At 48.0% G+C, this 17,862-nt stretch overlaps 1 protein-coding gene across 5 annotated transcripts in view; it reads right to left on the minus strand.

Annotated features, from left to right (window-relative positions):
• GatB (glutamyl-tRNA(Gln) amidotransferase subunit B, mitochondrial) overlaps positions 1-17,862 on the minus strand; it is a 992,144-nt gene that overhangs the window by 921,153 nt on the left and 53,129 nt on the right. For all 5 annotated transcript variants that reach the window (XM_067108081.1, XM_067108084.1, XM_067108085.1 and 2 more), the window contains exon 2: positions 8,437-8,524. In XM_067108081.1, coding sequence (XP_066964182.1) covers positions 8,437-8,519 — 83 coding nt within the window. In that variant the 5' untranslated portion in view covers positions 8,520-8,524. The remainder of the gene's footprint in view (positions 1-8,436; positions 8,525-17,862) is intronic.

Genomic DNA, 17,862 nt, shown 5'->3' on the forward strand with positions numbered 1-17,862 from the left:
AGAACACGAATACAGGGGTTTACTGTATATCCAAAGGTTGATACTCGCTGTTGATTATATTTTGGACAGTCACACAACACATGCTTGACTGTTATCAACACTTTGCACCCTGGGCATTCGGGAGGATGGCCATGTGGATTGTTCATCAAGTGTCCACGTGTCAAACGAGTATGGCCTATTCACAGACGCATCAGAATTACTTGTGTGCGTCTCTCTCTCTAAAATGACAAGCTCCATTTTCCAACACTGGATTTTATCTGTTTCAATTTATTATTTATATGTTCCTCGTTCCATATATTTTGCCATTCATTTACAATGTTTGTTTTTATATCTCTTATGTAATCACTAATTGGGATTTTTACATTTGCTCTTGCCATGTGGACTGCTTCTTTAGCTGCTCTGTGAAGTCAGAGACAGAACTGGGTACTGACTGATTTATTTACCTGGGCAAAGGTATACATAGCAGCATGCGGACGGAAATGAAGTACCCAACCTTCGATTGCCGTGACCAGCATGCTGAGTGAGAGCAATTTGTGTTCGTTAACAGTCCGTCAAATAGCAATAATAAGAGACATAATGTACATACAATAAAATATATATTGGCGAAAAGGCCAGGAAATTCTACATACAAATATATACATGAGATTCCTGCTGCATTGATAGATGTGATACATGATTGTGATTAATGGGAAAAGAAGATGTCTGACGTCTTTATAAGTACTCCCCCCCAACACAATTTTTATGAATGATTGGAAGACCTGTTGAATGTCAATCACAGTACCTTTTTGGGAGCAGGAGCTGACCCTGAGTTCCTGATACCTGTGGTTGCGGGGCGGCTTCGACTGCTGAATCGTCCGGTGGTTTTGCCGAGCGGATGACATCCTTAGTGCAGCCCTTGGGAAGTCCTCGACTACGTTTTGGGATGCCGATCACTTCATCCAAGGCCTTGTTTTGTGGAGGAATTCTGGGACGCCTCTGGTTTCCTCCCGAGTTCTGCTGTCCATTAGGAAGGCTGGCTTTAACCTGTTGACAGATATCCAGTCTTCCCGCTCACGGATGTTGACGAGGTAGGCCTTGGATGTTCTACTGACGACTCAGTACGGTCCTCTGTATGGTCTGGTCAAGGGTGGGCAGTGGGCGCCGTTCCTCATGAAGACGTGTGTACAGGTATTCAGGCCTTCTGGGCTGAAATTATGGGTCCTGTCCGCGAAAGTCTTTCGGCAAGGCACAAACTTCTTTGCAATTTTTCTTAGCCTTGAAAGGGGTGTATCCAGGTCGTCCGGCTCCGTGGGGAAGAATTCTCCAGGTACGGCCAGTGTTTCACCGTAGACTTTCTCTGTGAGAGACTCATCACCGTTTCCCCTTGTTGCAGTGTGGAGACCCAGCAGGACCCAGGGCAGCTGCGCCTTCCAATTTTCGACAGTGCAACGGGCCATCAGAACTGCTTTCACTGAACGGTGGGTTCTTTCCACCATACTATTGGGCGCAGGGGTTGTATGCCGTTGTACTGTGGAGTGTTGTCCCCATCAGGCGTGCCAGGGAGATCCAGAGTTCCGATAAGAATGCTGGGCCCCTGTCTGTAGTTATGTAGTCCAGCACAATGAAACGGCTTATCCAACTTAACAGTAGGGCTTACGCGCAGGCGCTTGTTGATGCTTCTACCATTGGGGTTGCTTCCGGCCATCTTGTGGAATGGTCTATGATTGTCAGGAGGTATCTGGCGCCCCCTGATTGAGCCAGAGGTCCTACAACGTCTTCGTGGATGTGCCCAAAATGCCATCATGGTTGAGGGAAGTCTCCGATGCCTGATTCCATGTGCCGGGTGATTTTACTTATCTGGCACGGTATGCAGTTCTTCACCCATTCCCGTACATCCTTCCTGATCCCATGCCACATGAATTTCTGTCATCAGGCACGTTGTTGTTCGTCGTAATGGATGGGACAGCCCATGGATGATGTTGAACACCTGCTTTCTTCGTGATGTGGGTATCAGGGGGCGTGGATAGCCTGTGCTGGTGTCGCAGAGAAGTGTTGATCCGGATACACCGATTGGCACATCTTCCCACCTCAGTGCAGTAAGTGCCATGCGGTAAGCTGCTGTTTCTGGGTCTGTGGCCTGTTCCTTCGCCAGGTCCTCGTAGTCTATGCCCAGGTGGACTGACTTTATTTCAATTCTTGATAGGGAGTCGGCTACCAGGTTCTTCTTGCTGGGTAGTAGGCTAACTGATGGTGCAGCCGAATTCGGAGATAGCAGCCACAGGTGCCGTTGCTGTCTTGCTGACCATGTGTCTCCCGCCTTCATGAACGCATGTACCAACGGATTGTGGTCTGTCACGACGGTGAAAGGGGTGCCATTCAAGAGGTACATGAAGTGCCGCACAGCTTGGTAGATTGCCAGCAGTTCCCTGTCGAATGCACTGTAGAGGGTCTCTGGCGGCTTTAACTTGCAGCTAAAAAAGGCGAGCGGGCAGGGGGAACTGTCTACTATCTGCTCCAGCACGGCTCCGCAGGCGACGTTGCTGGTGTTGGTGGTAAGTCTTAGGGGGGGGCGGTGGGGTCTTGATATGTTAAGGTGGTGGCTTTGGCGAAGGCTGACTTCATTTGTTTGAACGCGTTTTGCTGCGGGGCTTCCCAAGTGAGTGCTTTCAGCTTCCCCTTCACTACTCCGTTTAGGGGATACATGATGCGGGCGATGTCTGGCACGAAACGTCAGTAGTGGTTGACCATGCCGAGGAACTCCTGCAGGGACTTGATGATTTTTGGTGCTGGAAACTCCTTCACTGCATTCACTTAGAGGCCATGGGGCAGACACCTGCCGGAGAGACCTCGTGTCCCAGGAAGTCTACCTTCCCCACTCTGAAGGTACATTTGTCGAATCTGACGACCAAACCATTCTCCCGAAGGCGTTTCAGCACAGCCTGGATGTGACCCAGGTGCTCCTCCAGGGACCTGGAGAAGATCAGGATGTCATCCATGTAGCAGATGCAGAAAGGTAGGTTCCCAAGATGCTGTCCATAAGACGTTGTAATGTAGCCCCGGCGTTCCTGAGGCCGAAGGTGGAGTAGGAGAAGGCATACGTCCCAAACAGCGTGATGATGGCTGTCTTCAGAACGTCATTGGGATGTACTGGTACCTGAAAATAGGACTGGAGCAAATCCATTTTTGTGAATATCTAGACCCCGTGCAAGGCTCCTGTTAGGTCCTGCATGTTTGGCAGGGGATAGTGGTCCGGTGTTGTCTTTAGGTTCAGCCGACGATAGTCCCCACAGGGTCTCCAGGAACCATCTGGTTTCTTCACCATGTGCAGGAGGGATGCCCATGGACTCGATGCCTTCCTGCAGATACCCATCCTTTCCATCTCGGCAAATGCTCGTTTAGCATCTTGGAGTTTCTTGGGTGGCAGGTGGCGGAACTTGGCACATGTTGGCAGGGTGATGGATGCCGTATTTGGGGTACCTGGCACCTGAAGCAGTTCTGGCTTGAAGACATCTGGGAATTCGTGGAGGAGGGCGTTGTATTTGTTCGATGAGATGGAGCAGCAGGAATGAAGAAATCTGGAAAGCTATCCAGGAGAAACCGCAAAAGAGACGAATATGCTGAAGAGGGGACCATATCCTGAACAACCTCTTCCTCCTCTGAAGAGACAGGAGACAATGACTTGTCTTTGGTTTCGGGAACTGAAAAGGTTTTCTTCAAGAAACCCATAAGCTCCGTCAACTGGTGCTGGAGTGGGGCTAACGAATCTTCTTGAACCAATGATAACGGCGGCTGATGCGAAGAAGGCACTTGGCACCCGGAAGAAGTGGCTGGGCACTTGGCCGTTGGTGCCGGGAGCTCAAAAGCGGAAGTTTGGTGCGAGTCGGTGGGTGCCAGGATTTCAGAAGAAGTCAGGCGCTTTGGGTACTTACAGTGCTAGGACTATCTCCCAACAAATGAAGAGGGCGAGCTGGAGAAGCGGACTGGTCCTAAAAGTTGCAGGCTAAACTCCTTATACCTCTTAACTGCCAGAGGAGAGGTATTGCCAAGATCCGCATGTCTCTTGAGCAGGCGAGATGAAGCAGGGTAGTGATACAGGTGCTTCTTGTCCAGGCTGGAAGCTTCCAAATCTGAGGAAAGCTGATGCACTAGAACGCCTTTCCAATAGCTCTTAGTCGAAGCCTGGGAACAAACGACAGGCTCGACAGAGGGAGCGACTACCCGTGGGCAAACCCCACCAGCCTCCCTTGGACCTCAAGTATGTCTTGCCCCCGGTGCGGGGGAGTGGGACAGGGAACTTTGTCTACAAGCACTGGTGGGACGAACAGTCACCTCCTCAACCTTCACGACACTGTCATTTCTTACTGCACTGTCACTAATCACATTTTTCTCCATCAGAGATCTAATAGCTGACCACACCTTCAAAATGGTATTGGATAATAACCCAAACTTCTGATCGAACCTTGATTCAAGGCTGGCAATGGCGTGGAGAGAGGAATCATGGGAACCTGGAACAGGTAAAGTAGGAGGACTCAGAATGGGAGAAACAAGAGGAATTGGAGGAGTAACAGCTCTATCATCCCCTACACTAGCAACAGGGGTAGAATCTCTACTGGCCCTATTCTCAGCCCTAAGGGCTGCCTTCCTCTTTCTATCTCTTTCAAGTTTTTCTAGATGGGATTTTAAGGTTTTCAATTTTTTTATCCTCCCAATCCTGACACGCTATGCGAGTATTATCCTTACGACATTCTTACCCCCTACATTTAGTGCATTTAGTATGAGAATTGTAACAAAACTTGGTTAACCTAGTTTTACAACCCTCAGAACAGAAGCGAATCCTGGATGAACTAGACTCGGACATTGTTAACTAAAGCAATTCCTAAAGTTAACACAAAATCAATCCACCAATGATTGAAAGCCACAACAACAAATTCTGAATACTTCACCAAGATTGGGCAAATAACTATCCAAAAAGCGATGAAGCAGCTGTGGAAAAACTTTCGATGTTGATTGGAAGCCGGCAGGAAACGAACTGAGCTCTCTGCTAAGTTGTTCCTTTGAGTCCCAGATAGTGGGCGGGACCTTGTTACCTACACACAAATGATAGAAGCGCCACCACTCGAATTTTAAATTTTTAAGCTGCCGTAGGTTTGGAACAAATTGCTATGTAATTACTTTGTAAGTTACTTATATAAAAATACATTTTATTGATATTTTGCTGTGTTTACATTACTATTAATTATTTAATATCATCACTTTCTCATGATCTTAAATGGAAAAATAGTCTGCAGTAGTATGTATGTATACTGCTATACTGTATACAGGAAGCTTTCGCCAACTGGTTCAGTTGTCCTATTCAGCCTAAATATTAATATTAATAATATTTGAAAATCAGTAAATAATTAAAAAAAAAAATGTATTTAGTCATGAAAATAACATGAAAATACAGTAAATAGCAAATACTGTTCTACAAAAAATCCACAAATTAGTGAATTTTCAGCGATTTATTTGGATTTAGGCTATGTTCCACAGAAAAATCTGCAACTAACTGAAGCTGCAAATGCTGAACTGAGATACAGCAAGGGTCCACTGTATTGATCTATTTGGATGATATTTTGATTTGTGGCTATACTTTTGCTGAGCATTTTGAAATGATACTAGAGAAACTGAAGCAAAGGGGCTTAAGATAAAAGAAGATAACTGCTCAATTTTGACGGAGAGTACAGTATTAGTCATTTAGGATTTGTCATGAGCAGGGATGGATTAAATACTTCTCCTGATAAGTTACTAAAGTCTTAAATCTCAAAACAACCTAAAAATGTAACAGAACTTAAGTCCTTTTTAAGATTAATAAATTATTAAGGTCTATTTATAAAAAAATCTTTTGACTATAGTAAGTCCCTTAAATAAGCTTCTTAAGAGCTAATGAGACATGGTTGTGGACAGCAGAGTGTGAATGTTCTTTTAAAAATCTTAAGGCACTTTTAGCTGATGCCCTGTGTTGGCTCACTATGATGTAAAAACCCCTGTAAAATTAGAATGTGATGCTTCATCTGTTGGTACATGGGCCGTGTTATCACGTTTTTCCTAATGGGGAGGAGTGTCCCATAGTTTACGCAGCATTTTCTCTCAGTGCTCCAGAAAGGAATTATTCTCAAATAGAGAGTTTATGGTGTCAAATATTTTCATCAGTATTTGTATGGTAAGAAATTTACTTTGGTTACTGACCATAGGCCTTTTAGGGTGATACTGAGTCCTAAGGTTGGGCTCCCAACTCTAGCAGCTGCTAGATTGCAATGTTACTGCTCTATTTTAACAGCATGTACTTATGACCTGGAGTTTCAGGTACCACAAAAGCATGCAAATGCAGATGCTTTGTCTAGACTCTGCAATAACTTGGGGGTTGGATGTCAAGGTTGAGTCTCTAATATTCAATATTGAGCAACTACCTACAATCTCTGTGAATTCTCGAGACATACGCTCTGCAACGAGAACCAACCCTATTTTATCTAAGGTTTATGAATATGTTTTGTCTGGTTGGCCTCACTTCATTGAGGAAGAACTGAAGCTATTCAAGAGTAAAGAATTGGAATTAACAGTTGAAGATGGATGTGTATTGTGGGGCCGAAGAGTAATGGTGCCCTTTGCATATCGTAAGGCAGTTTTTAAGAGAATTACATTCTGGACATCAAGTATTATTAAAAACAAAATCCCTGGATTGATTGTATAGTGGCCTGGAATAGACAAAGACACTGGGAGCTTGATGCTGGGTTGCATAGAATTTTAGTGTTAAAAATAAACCTAGTCCCACTCCTCTTCATCCATGGGAGTGGCCTGGTGGCCCTTGGCAAAAAATTTATATCTGAATTTTGCAGGTCCATTTTTTGGGAAATTTTTTATCTTGTTATCATTGATGCTTATTCAAAGTGGGTGGAGGTACAGATTGTTAGTTCTATGGGTAGTTTAAATACAATTAGTATTTTAGGAGAAAAGTTTGCTTCTTGTGGCATTCCTGATAGAGGCAGTCCCCGGTTATTGGCAGGGTTCTGTTCATGACAGCGTGACGATAACAGAAAATTAGCGATAATAGTACCGATCCCTGGTTATCGGCGCCGATAACCAGTGATCAGTACCACCGATAACTGCCGATCAGCGCCAATAACTGGTTATCCAGGAATCGGTGTCGAAAATCCAGTTATCGTCATCGCTAGACAAGCAGCATAAAACCAGATCGCCGATAACCGGGGAATGCCTGTATGATACTTTCGGATAACGGAAATGCCTTTACTTCACCAAAATTTTCCATTTTTTCTGCGCCATATAAATCATCAACTAATGGAGAAGCTGAGAGGGCAGTCTAGACTTTTAAAAAAAAATTTTAAAAGGTAAAAGGGAAGGAAAGTTTAAAATTAAAGCTTTGTAAGTTTTTAATGCAATCTCACATTACGCCACATGCAACAACTGGCCTTACTCCAGCTGAGCTTTCTTTCAAACCTGATCAAGACGCTGAAATGAAAATGGAAAATCACACACTGATTTTGGATACCACTGGTAAATTAAGAGCTCTGAAATATAGTCAGCGAGTTCAAGCATTAAGTTTTAGTATGAAAATGGTGTTATTGTCGGACAGACTGGTCCAGCTTCATTCACAGTAAGGGTTGGGGAAAAGGCATGGCATCAACGCATTGACCAACTTGTTGCTGTTCATGAATTTCAGTTCTGATGGTTCCATAACAAATGACACTTGCTTAAACTCAGAGGAAATATGTGAAAACAAATTTCTTGAAGATTATTGTTTAGATAAACATTCACCACTGGAAGAACAGAATGCATATTCATGATGTTTATTTTTAAGTTATATCATTAAAAAGTATATTTTTGTTTATATAAGTAAAAAGTTCCTGACACTTACTTCAGATTTTTGTAAACTGTGTTGTATAAGTTCATTTTACTGTCATATTGTGAGTTATGAAAATTTTGTGTGCTTTTTATGTTAGTGCGGAGGAGTGTTGTTTATTGTTGTTGCCTTCTTAACATTTGTTAGCTTGTTGTTTAGTGTTACCTTGGCCAAAGTCACTTTCTTGTCTTTACGAGTCAGTTAAATACTGTACCTGCCTCAACACTTTTTACTGCATAATAAAGACACCATGTAACATGTCATTTCTCTTCTCCCGGACTTAGGCATTAAAGAATTACTAAAATTACTTTTTTCTAGGTAAGACAATAAAAGATATGAGGCAGAAAGAACACATGACAAAAGACCTATGTGATACAATGTATATTTTCTTAGCGAGTAAAGAGTACCAACAAGGACAATATTCACATGGGAGTGTGATTCCTGATTTCTTTTGTTTATGGAGTGCATTTCTTCTTGAATAACACACACTAAGTTTTAACCTAATTAGCAGAAAAGATTAGTGCAAAATAACTTTGGTGTCACAAGCAGTTATAATAACCAACCTGATGAGAGCTGGCTTGAACTGAGTAGTACAATAATAACGAAAATTCCTCACAGTTTTCAAGCAGTTGTAGACAAACTTCATTTTTCCTGAAAGGATAAATTGGTGCCACAATAATAATCTTGAAAAATGAAGGAATCAGTTAGCAAAATAAAAATGCAACATTAATCAATAGACAAGCAAGAGGGGATTTATTATTATATTATTCTAAAGCAGCTTCACAAGACCATCACACCATTTCTGTACCCTTAGAGGGCTGGCTTAAAGGATATCGAAAAATGCATAGAGAAAATTGGTGTATGAAAAATTTAAAGAAGTTGGACAGCTAGCCAGAATGTGATCAAATGGAAGGAATCAAAAGTTAAAGGTATACATCTGTCCATAAATATAATCAGGGAGTTTTACGAGTTTTAGTTTTTATCTGTTATAATATAATGCTGGCTGTAATTGTAATTCTGCATTAGTTCTTATCTGTTATAATATAATGTTGGCTGTAATTGTAATTCTGCAATATCAAGTACAAAAAATATTAGCATATTTTTAAAATAATCTGTATTTTTCCTGACATACACTATTGCCAGGTAGGGGGAAGCCCTGCCCACCTGTCTGTATACCCAGGTACCAGATTGAATGGTGGCTGAGGTGAGACACTAATGTAAAGAACTTCACGTTTGTATTCAAGGAAAAATAAATTATCTAAAAAAACTTCCTATGTGTTCATGCACAAATACAAACCTTCATTCTTTACATTTACCCATTGGTGGGGGGAATATGGGTATTCTAACAACTGACTGGCTGGTTCTATCCACCTAGGAAATACCTTCCTGATCTGGAAGCGCAAAGGAGGGTATCCTGCACCTCAAGCTTGCTGGACATGTGGGATGTTGCAACTGCTAGACTTTTGGGGGTAAAGTAATGAGTTTGCTTTTATTACCTGGCAAAGGCTGAAACAACTAATATGTGTCAGAGACAATAAAAATAGAAAATTTTAAAAAGTAATTTGTATTTTTCCTAACATACAAACCTGAAGGTCTTTCCAGGGGATTTAGCCTGTGGACGCAAGCTGGAATGGCCGTTTAACGTTCAGACAGGTTCATTAAATACCGACTGAAGGGGGGAAGCCCGCCCACTCATCAGTCTGCACTCCACTTTGCCTTTTGGCCCAGGTACCGTACCAGAATAAGGAGTGGCTGAGGTGGGCCGTAAATGTAAGAACTTCATATTTGATGTTAGGAAAAATACACATTACTTCAAAAATCTGCTATTTGTTCCTAGACAAATACAAACTTTTGGTCTTAACATAGGAGACTTAGGTACCTATTGAGGGTGGAGTCTGAGTAAATCTCTGAACCAACATGTAGTTCTTCCCAACTGAGAATACCTCCCTGGTCTAGAAGAGCTAAGGAAGGAATCCCACACCTCTAGCTTGTTGAGAATAACAATTTTTAAAGTAAATTGTATTTTTCATAACTATACAAACCCGAGGTCCTTTACATTAGGGATTACTTCCAGGCGTAGGCTGGAAACGGCCATTGAACTTCAAACAAGGTGGTTAGGCAGTTAACTACTGTCAGGGAGGCGGGAGTACCGCCTGCCCGGATGTAAACATTCCAAATTGCCTTTCGGCCCAGGTATCAGATTGAGGGGTGGCATGAGGTGGGCATAAAGCGTAAAGGACCTCGGGTTTGTATAGTTAGGAAAAATACAATTTACTTTAAAAATTGTTATTTGTTCCGACACAATATACAAACCCTCAGTCCTTTACATTAGGAGACTCACTGATTGGAGGGAGGAATCTGATAAAGTCTCTCTGAACTGACTGGAGTTCACCACCATGTCTTCCCTTCCTGGTCATGAGAGCGAGGAAGGAAAAAACTGCCTCTGACAAAAGATCAGGTTGTAAGAAACGCAGGATCAGTTGTCAGACTTCTGGGTCCCTTTGCATGAAAGAGGAGACGTCAGTTCATGCAAAGTAGACTAGGAAGAATTTGACGTCGGATGACAATAAGGCAAATACAAGCATTGGGTTTGTCTTATAGTCATGGTCTCCTTCCTCCCCTTGCAAGAGGAAGGAGTGGGGTTGCTTCTATTAACCTGAACGGAAATAGAACAGGAGCTCCTGTTATGTGCTTACCTGCATCGATCGCTAGATCCAGCTTGTAACGGCACGTCCGCTCCCTGCCCGTGGGAAGAGAACCAGGATGGGGAGAAAGAAGAGAGACCAGTCACTCCACATTCAATCTCCCAATCACAACCGTACAACTTAGGCGAGATGCAACCTGTCCTGTTAGAGTAGCTGGATAAGCTATACAACTTGTTGAGCAGCCACCACAGGACCCAAGGAAAAAGTGTCCAAGGACTTGTGTGCAACATCCCGGAGGTAGAAAGAGGTGAAGGTAGTCTGCAGGGACCACACGCCCGCCTTCAGCACCTGTGACACCGACATATTCTTCTGGAATGCGAGGGACGGACCAATGCTGCAGACCTCGTGAGCTCTCAGATGATGCGTACCGGTGTTGTCTTCTCCTGCAGCAGAGTACGCTTTCCTTATCGTCTCACGAAGCCAAAAAGAGATGGTGTTCTTGGACATTTCTTTCTTGGTCGAGCCAGTGCTAACGAAGAGTCGTCGACACTCAGGCCGGAGGCGCCGAGTTCTCTTCAGATAGCGCCGCAGCACTCGAACAGGACACAGTAGCATCTCGTCTGGTTCATTACCTACAAAGTCCTCTAGGGAGGGGATCGTGAAGGACTCGAACCGTGCGTCAGGGACCGAAGGGTTCTGAGTCTTCGCTACGAAATCCGGGACAAAATCAAGCGTAACTGATCCCCATCCCCTCGAGTGTTTAACATCAAAGGAAAGTCCGTGAAGCTCGCCAACTCTCTTCGCCGATGCCAGGGCTAGCAAGAAGACGGTCTTGAGGGTCAGATCCCTATCTGATGACTCTCGTAAAGGCTCGTACGGTGCACGAGTCAGGCTCCTTAGGACGAGAGTCACGTCCCACGCAGGGAGCCTGAGATCCCTGGATGGACAAGACCGTTCGAAGCTTCTCATGAGTAGAGAAATCTTGAAGGAGGAGGAGATGTCTACTCTTTTCAGCCGTAAGACTAGGCCGAGTGCGGCGCAGTAGCCTTTCACAGCTGAAACGGAGAGAAGCTTCTCTCGGCGAAGGAAGACGAGGAAGTCCGCGACCTGCTGAACAGCAGCTCCGACCGGAGAGATACCCCTTCGACGACACCAACCACAGAAGATGGACCACTTTCCCTGGTATATCGCTGCGGAGGATCTTCTGAGGTATCCTGCCATCTCTGTTGCTGATCGGCACGAAAAGCCTCTCGCTCGCAAGAGATGGTGGATAACCTCCAGCCATGAAGACACAGGGAATGCACTGCCAGGTGGAACCGCTCTGTGTGAGGTTGACACAGGAGGTTGGGACAGGGGGGAATCTCTTTCGTGCCTCAGAGAGGAGAGCTAGCAGGTCCGGGTACCAAACGTCCTGGGGCCATTTGGGTGCCACCAGAGTCATTCTGAGATTCAGGGTGATCATCACTCGGCTGATCACTCGGCGAATCAGACAGAACGGGTCTTGGAGGGCCAGGAAGGCCGCCTTGAGTTCCAGGATGTTGATGTGAAGGTGCTCGTCGTCTCGGTGCCACACTCCCGAAGTCAGCAACTCCTCCAGGTGTTCGCCCCATCCCTCAGTCGATTCGTCTGAAAACAGAAGCATGTCCAGAGGGGGAGTATGCAGGGATACTCCTATCAAGAGGTTCCTGTCGTCTGACCACCAGCAAAGGTCCTTCCTCACCTCCTCGGAAAGAGGGATGAGGAAGGACTGGGGGTCTTGGGACTGGGACCAATACTCCTTTAGTCTCCACTGGAGAGACCGCAGGTGAAGACGCCCGTGAGGTACTAGCTTCTCCAAAGACGACAGGTGACCGATGACGACTTGCCATTGCCGAGCTGGCTGCTCCTGCTGTGACAGGAACAGTTGTGCTACCTGCCTGAACTTGCTGATACAAGAGTCCGAGGGAAAGACTTTCGCTGCCACCGTATCTATCAGCATGCCCAGGTACTTTATCCTCTGCTTGGGGGTGAGATCTGACTTCTCCAGATTTACCACGATCCCTAGATCCAGGCAAAACTCGAGGAGCCGATCCCTGTCCTGTAGCAACTGCGAGCGAGAGCCCGCCAGGACTAGCCAGTCGTCGAGATACCTCAGAAGACGTATCCCGTGCAAGTGGGCCCAAGCTGACACGAGGGAGAATACTCTTGTGAACACCTGGGAAGCGGTCGAGAGCCCGAAACAAAGTACCCTGAATTGGAAGACCGACTCCCCAAGGACAAAGCGGAGGTACTTGTGAGAGGATGGATGAATGGGTATTTGGAAATACGCATCCTTCAGGTCCACCGTAAGCATGAAGTCGTTCTCCCTGATGGAGGCCAGCACAGTTTGCACCGTTTCCATCGTGAACCGAGTCTGGCGAACAAACGGTTCAAGGGAGAGAGGTCTATGACCAGTCTCCATCCCCCTGAGGCTTTCTCTACGAGAAAAACACGGCTGTAAAAGCCTGGAGACTGGTCCGACACGACTTCCACAGCACCCTTGCTCAGCATGGCTTGCACTTCTTGCTGTAGTACGGTGTCCTTCGACGGTCCTGGAACATAAGTCTGGAGATGGACCGGAGAGTAGGTGAGGAGAGGCCGAGAATCGAAGGGTAGTAGATATCCCTCCCGAAGGACATCCACTATCCAGGTCTCCGCTCCATGTCGCTGCCAAGTTGCCCAATGGCTCGATAGGCAACCCCCCACCTTCGGCAGCTTTTTGGGGGGAACGCCGCCCCTAGCATTTCCCCTTCTTCTTCTTACCCTTGCCCCCTTTACCGGCCTGGAAAGTGGGCTGAAAAGGGCGGGAGGGACGCCCCCCTTCTCAAGGAAGAAGAAGGCTGGGTGTTTCCTCGGGACCCCTTCGAAGACTGGGACTTCTTAGGGGCCGAGGAAGTGCCAGCCTGGCCCGAAGACCTGGCTGCAGTGGAATGCGAAGACCCGGAGGTCTTGGCCACTGCCTGGTGGACAAGCCGGTCGCTGTCATCGGCACGGCGCTTGTCCCCCACAACGTCCACCAGCTCTCTGGGGAAGAGAGAGGAGGAACCCAGCAACGGTCCATTCCGCAGGCCGATAGCTGACTTGGGACCTACAGACCTGGCGAAGCAAGAGAGAACGGCATCCCTTCGCTTTAGCACAAGGTTTGCCAACAGGTTCGCAGTCTGGTGGGCGAGGTAGGAGATAGCCCTACCCCCAGACTGGTACAGTCTCCCAAAGGCGGAGTCCTCCCCAGGTACAATAGCGCCTGAGGAAGCAGCTACCTTCGATACTGTGAAGGACCACAGATCGAGCCAGGAGACTGCTTGGAAGGCTGCCATGGCGGTGGCTTCCAGGGTTGCAGCTTCTTGCTGAGAGAGGGAGATACTCTCTGCAGTCAATTGCTGCAACGACAGACCTGGATCCAGACAAGTCATGTCCAGGTCAACCTGCTTAGTCAGTAACGCCCCTTCCACTGCTGCGTAGAAGCGCTTCTGTCGAGGCAGAGGAAGAAGAAGAAGCTTGTCCGAGCGGCTCAGCTAAGAGAACTGTCTTGCCCAGACACAAGACTGTTCACCTGGTCGATACCCCTCGGCAAGCGTGGACCACGGCAGCCCCACAAGCCTTGGGTTCCCCTGGGGTCCCCAGAAGGATTCGGGCGTGACGGACGATCCACAGACAAGGCAGTGGTCCCTTCCCCGAGGTCATTGTGCTGACGAATCAGCGTGATAACCTCTGCAAAAAGTCCTCTGAATTTCGGGGGTGTCCGCATCCTGGGGCAGAGGACCCTCGAGTCCTTCCAGAGTGCGGTCCTCCCGAACTACTCTCCCTGCAGGAGGGAGAACCTCGGCAGACCCCCATGGACGTTCCTGAACCACGTGGGCGTAAGACCTGGTCAAGCCGAGAACCGAGCCAGGTTCGTACCCCCATGCGGTAGAACTCTGAGGAGAACACTCTCCAGAGTTTCTCCTCTCCGACTCACGCCCCCTGGAAGAAACTGAAGGGGCGAAGGGGACAGGCGAGGAAGATCAGACGCTCCCACTGGCTTTACTGGCAGAACCAGCAGAGGCAGTGGGCCGAGAGCGGTCACCAACCCGCGGTGATGACGAGCTCCCGGGTCGAGGAGACTGCTTTCGCCCAGGTGAAGCAATCTCCCGAGGAGAGCGGAGCAGCTCGCGAGAGCCGAGCTGCGCGCTCGCCTCCCCCGAGCCAGGCTGGCCGTGCGGACGTGGCCGGGGACTGGGAGGAGTCAACGGCTGGCTGGGTTAAAGCTTGCACTGTCCTCTGGGCGTGCCCCAGTCTTCTTCGAGGCCGAAGCCTCTCGGGAAGACTGAGCAGGGGACCTCTTCTCCACCTCTCCTTGCGTTCAGCCCGCGGGGCCGGCACTATCCCGGGAACCTGACTTGGCACTGAAGGAGTGCCAGCAGGGAAGAGCGGAGCACCTGCATGCCCCGGCTCTTTCTCTCGCCCCACGCCCTGGTCTGTATATGGAAGTTTCTCCCCGTATCAGACTGGGGTACCGGGTCCGCGAACGAGTGTCCGATGCGGACTCGCTGTCCTTCGAAGCAGGAATTTTCTTAGGCATGCCACTGACCCGGAGGCCAGGGCAGCGGTTCCTTGATCCGAGGATCGGGAAGAGCTGACGAGAGATCCCACTGCCTTCCCTGTGGAAGGAGGCAGACCCTTGGAAGCCTCGGTGCGAGGCTTCTTAGGGGAGGAAGAGGCTTCTTCTTCTTCGTACAGCCTCGGAAGGAGAAGCGGAAGAGGAGGCAGACAGAGATGAAGAAACGAAGATGAAGATGATGACACCTTCCTAGACCTCTTCTTCTTCTTCACCATCTGCTTCAGGAATGCTGTCAGGTCCCCAAGCCAGGAGAGCGTGGCCGAAGACTCAGGAACAGCAGGAGGGGCTGCAGCAGAAGGTACATCCCGGGCAGAGACCGCGGAGCTTGAGCCAGCATTTGCCTGGGTGGAGGCAGCCGTGCGTCGGCCAGGAACAAAAGTGGGGGGGGCCGGGAATGCAGGCGCCGCCCCCTCATGGATTGTCGTGTCAGGCTGCGCCAGAGTCGATGGGATGGGGACAGGAACAGACGAAGGGCCCGGCTAGAACGTAAGGTGAGGAACAGTGGATGTAGACAGGCCAGGGTCAGCAACGGGGGCAGCGACAGTCACATACGGGTATGATGATGTCACCACATAGGCGGGGCCAGCTCGCGTGAACGGGGCCAGGAAGCCAGGCGCAGTACAGCGTGTTGCAACGCAGGGGACGCCGATACCTGGGTGTCAAGGTGTGATGCTACCGACACCGGGAGCTGTGCAAACCTGGACATGGTGACAGTCATAGTAGTGGCTGTCGTTGCTGAGTGAGTGGTAACTGGAGCGGGGGGCAGTGGAGTCAATCCCTCCAGTGATGTGCCAGGTAGACCCAGGTGTAGCCAGGTTGCGGTTGGGTTCGTAGCCTGGCTATCCAGCCTGAGACCTGCAGCGAGAGTCGGATTAGTACAGGAAGCCTCCACCCACTCCGAAGGAAAAAAACTCCCCTCCGGAACGGAAAGAGACCTCCAAGAGGATGTCCCGGCCCAACTCTCCCCTGCGCCCTTCCACAAACGATGAAACAAAAGAGGAAGGGGAGGGGGAGTCCTCACCCAAGGGAGAGGGAGCAAGAAGGGGAAGTTCGCCGGGAGGGAAAATGAGCCCGACATTTGCCACCACTGGAGTCGTCGGGGGAGTGTTTCCCTCGGACGACTCCTTGGTAGGCTTACGACGGTAACGTCTCCCCCCCCCTCGAACTTCCCCCATTGCTCGGAGGACCAAGAGCAACACTCACTACAAGGGTTGTCGCGTGAACACACACGCCCTCTGCAAGATGTACAGAGGGCGTGGGTCCACGTCGACTCTAGACCGAAAAGAGTTACATTTTTTCCCCCCTACCCCAGAACATACACGCTAGGGATAGGAAGGCTTGGTTGGTTTATCCATAACAAGAAAAGGTAATATTCCCACCAAATGATGAAGAAAAGAAAGCTGTCAGGTAGAGAGCGGCGAAGAACAACGTCTGTGCACTACGACGGCCGAAAGCAAGTTGGAATGTTTACATCCGGGCAGGCGGTACTCCCGCCTCCCTGACAGTAGTTAACTGCCTAACCACCTTGTTTGAAGTTCAACGGCCATTTCCAGCCTACGCCTGAAAGTAATCCCTAATGTAAAGGACCTCGGGTTTGTATATTGTGTCGGAACAAATATGGGTTGTTACAACTGATAGACTTCTGGGCATGAAGTAACGAGTTTCTGTCATTATTTCAATAAAAGGTTTGGATGAACCCATTATGTTGGAGACCAACAGGTTTGTTTCATTGTCAATCCCTGTCTCCCCTTGTCTAGAGAAAGGGGGGACATGCACCTAACACTCTACAAAAGATGAACGACGGTGCTCCCGTCATATAGGCTCACCTGCATGACTTGCCAGTCCAGTGTGTGATGGCTCGCTACCTGCCTCTCTGCCCTATGAGAGAGAAAGGTAAAAGAGAAAAAGGAGGAGACCAGTCACACACATTCTCTCCTGCTTACCAATCACCTTAGACGAGATGCTACGTCCCCTTAGGGGAGCTGGATGAGTGACACAACTTGTTGGGCAGTCACCACAGGACCCAAGGAAAATGTGTCCAAGGACTTTTGGGCAACATCCTGAAGGTAGAACGATGTGAATGTGGTCTGGCATGACCACACCCCTGCTTGTAATACCTTTTGAACTGACAGGTTCTTCCAGAATGCGAGAGACGGGCTGATGCCCCTACCTAGTGAGCTCTCGCCCAGACTGTGCTCCCGTCTATCTCATCAGGTGAAGAGTACACCTGCTTGATAGTCTCGCTAACCAAGAAAGAGATTGTGTTCTTGGAAACTCTTTCTTGACACTCAGGCCTGATATGCTAAGTTCTCTTAAGGCAGTATCGCAGCACCCTAACTGGACAAAATAACAATTTTTAAAGTAATTTGTATTTTTCCTAACTATACAAACCCGAGGTCCTTTACATTAGGAATTACTTTCAGGCCTAGGCTGGAAAAGGCCGTTAAACTCTTGAGCAAGGTGGTTAGGCAGTAACTACCGCTAGGCGGGGATACCAGCCTGCCCGGATGTAAACATTCCAGTTTGCCTTTCGGTCCAGGTTCAGATTGAGGGTGGCATGAGGTGGGCCAAAGTGTGAAGGACCTCGGGTTTGTATAGTTAGGAAAAATACAATTTGCTTTAAAAATTGTTATTTGTTCCGACACAATATACAAACCCTCAGTCCTTAACATTAGGAAGACTCACTGGTTGGAGGGAGGAATCTGAGTGAGTCTCCTGAACTGACA

Source organism: Macrobrachium rosenbergii, chromosome 8 (assembly GCF_040412425.1).
Source record: "Macrobrachium rosenbergii isolate ZJJX-2024 chromosome 8, ASM4041242v1, whole genome shotgun sequence".
NCBI lineage: Eukaryota > Metazoa > Arthropoda > Malacostraca > Decapoda > Palaemonidae > Macrobrachium > Macrobrachium rosenbergii.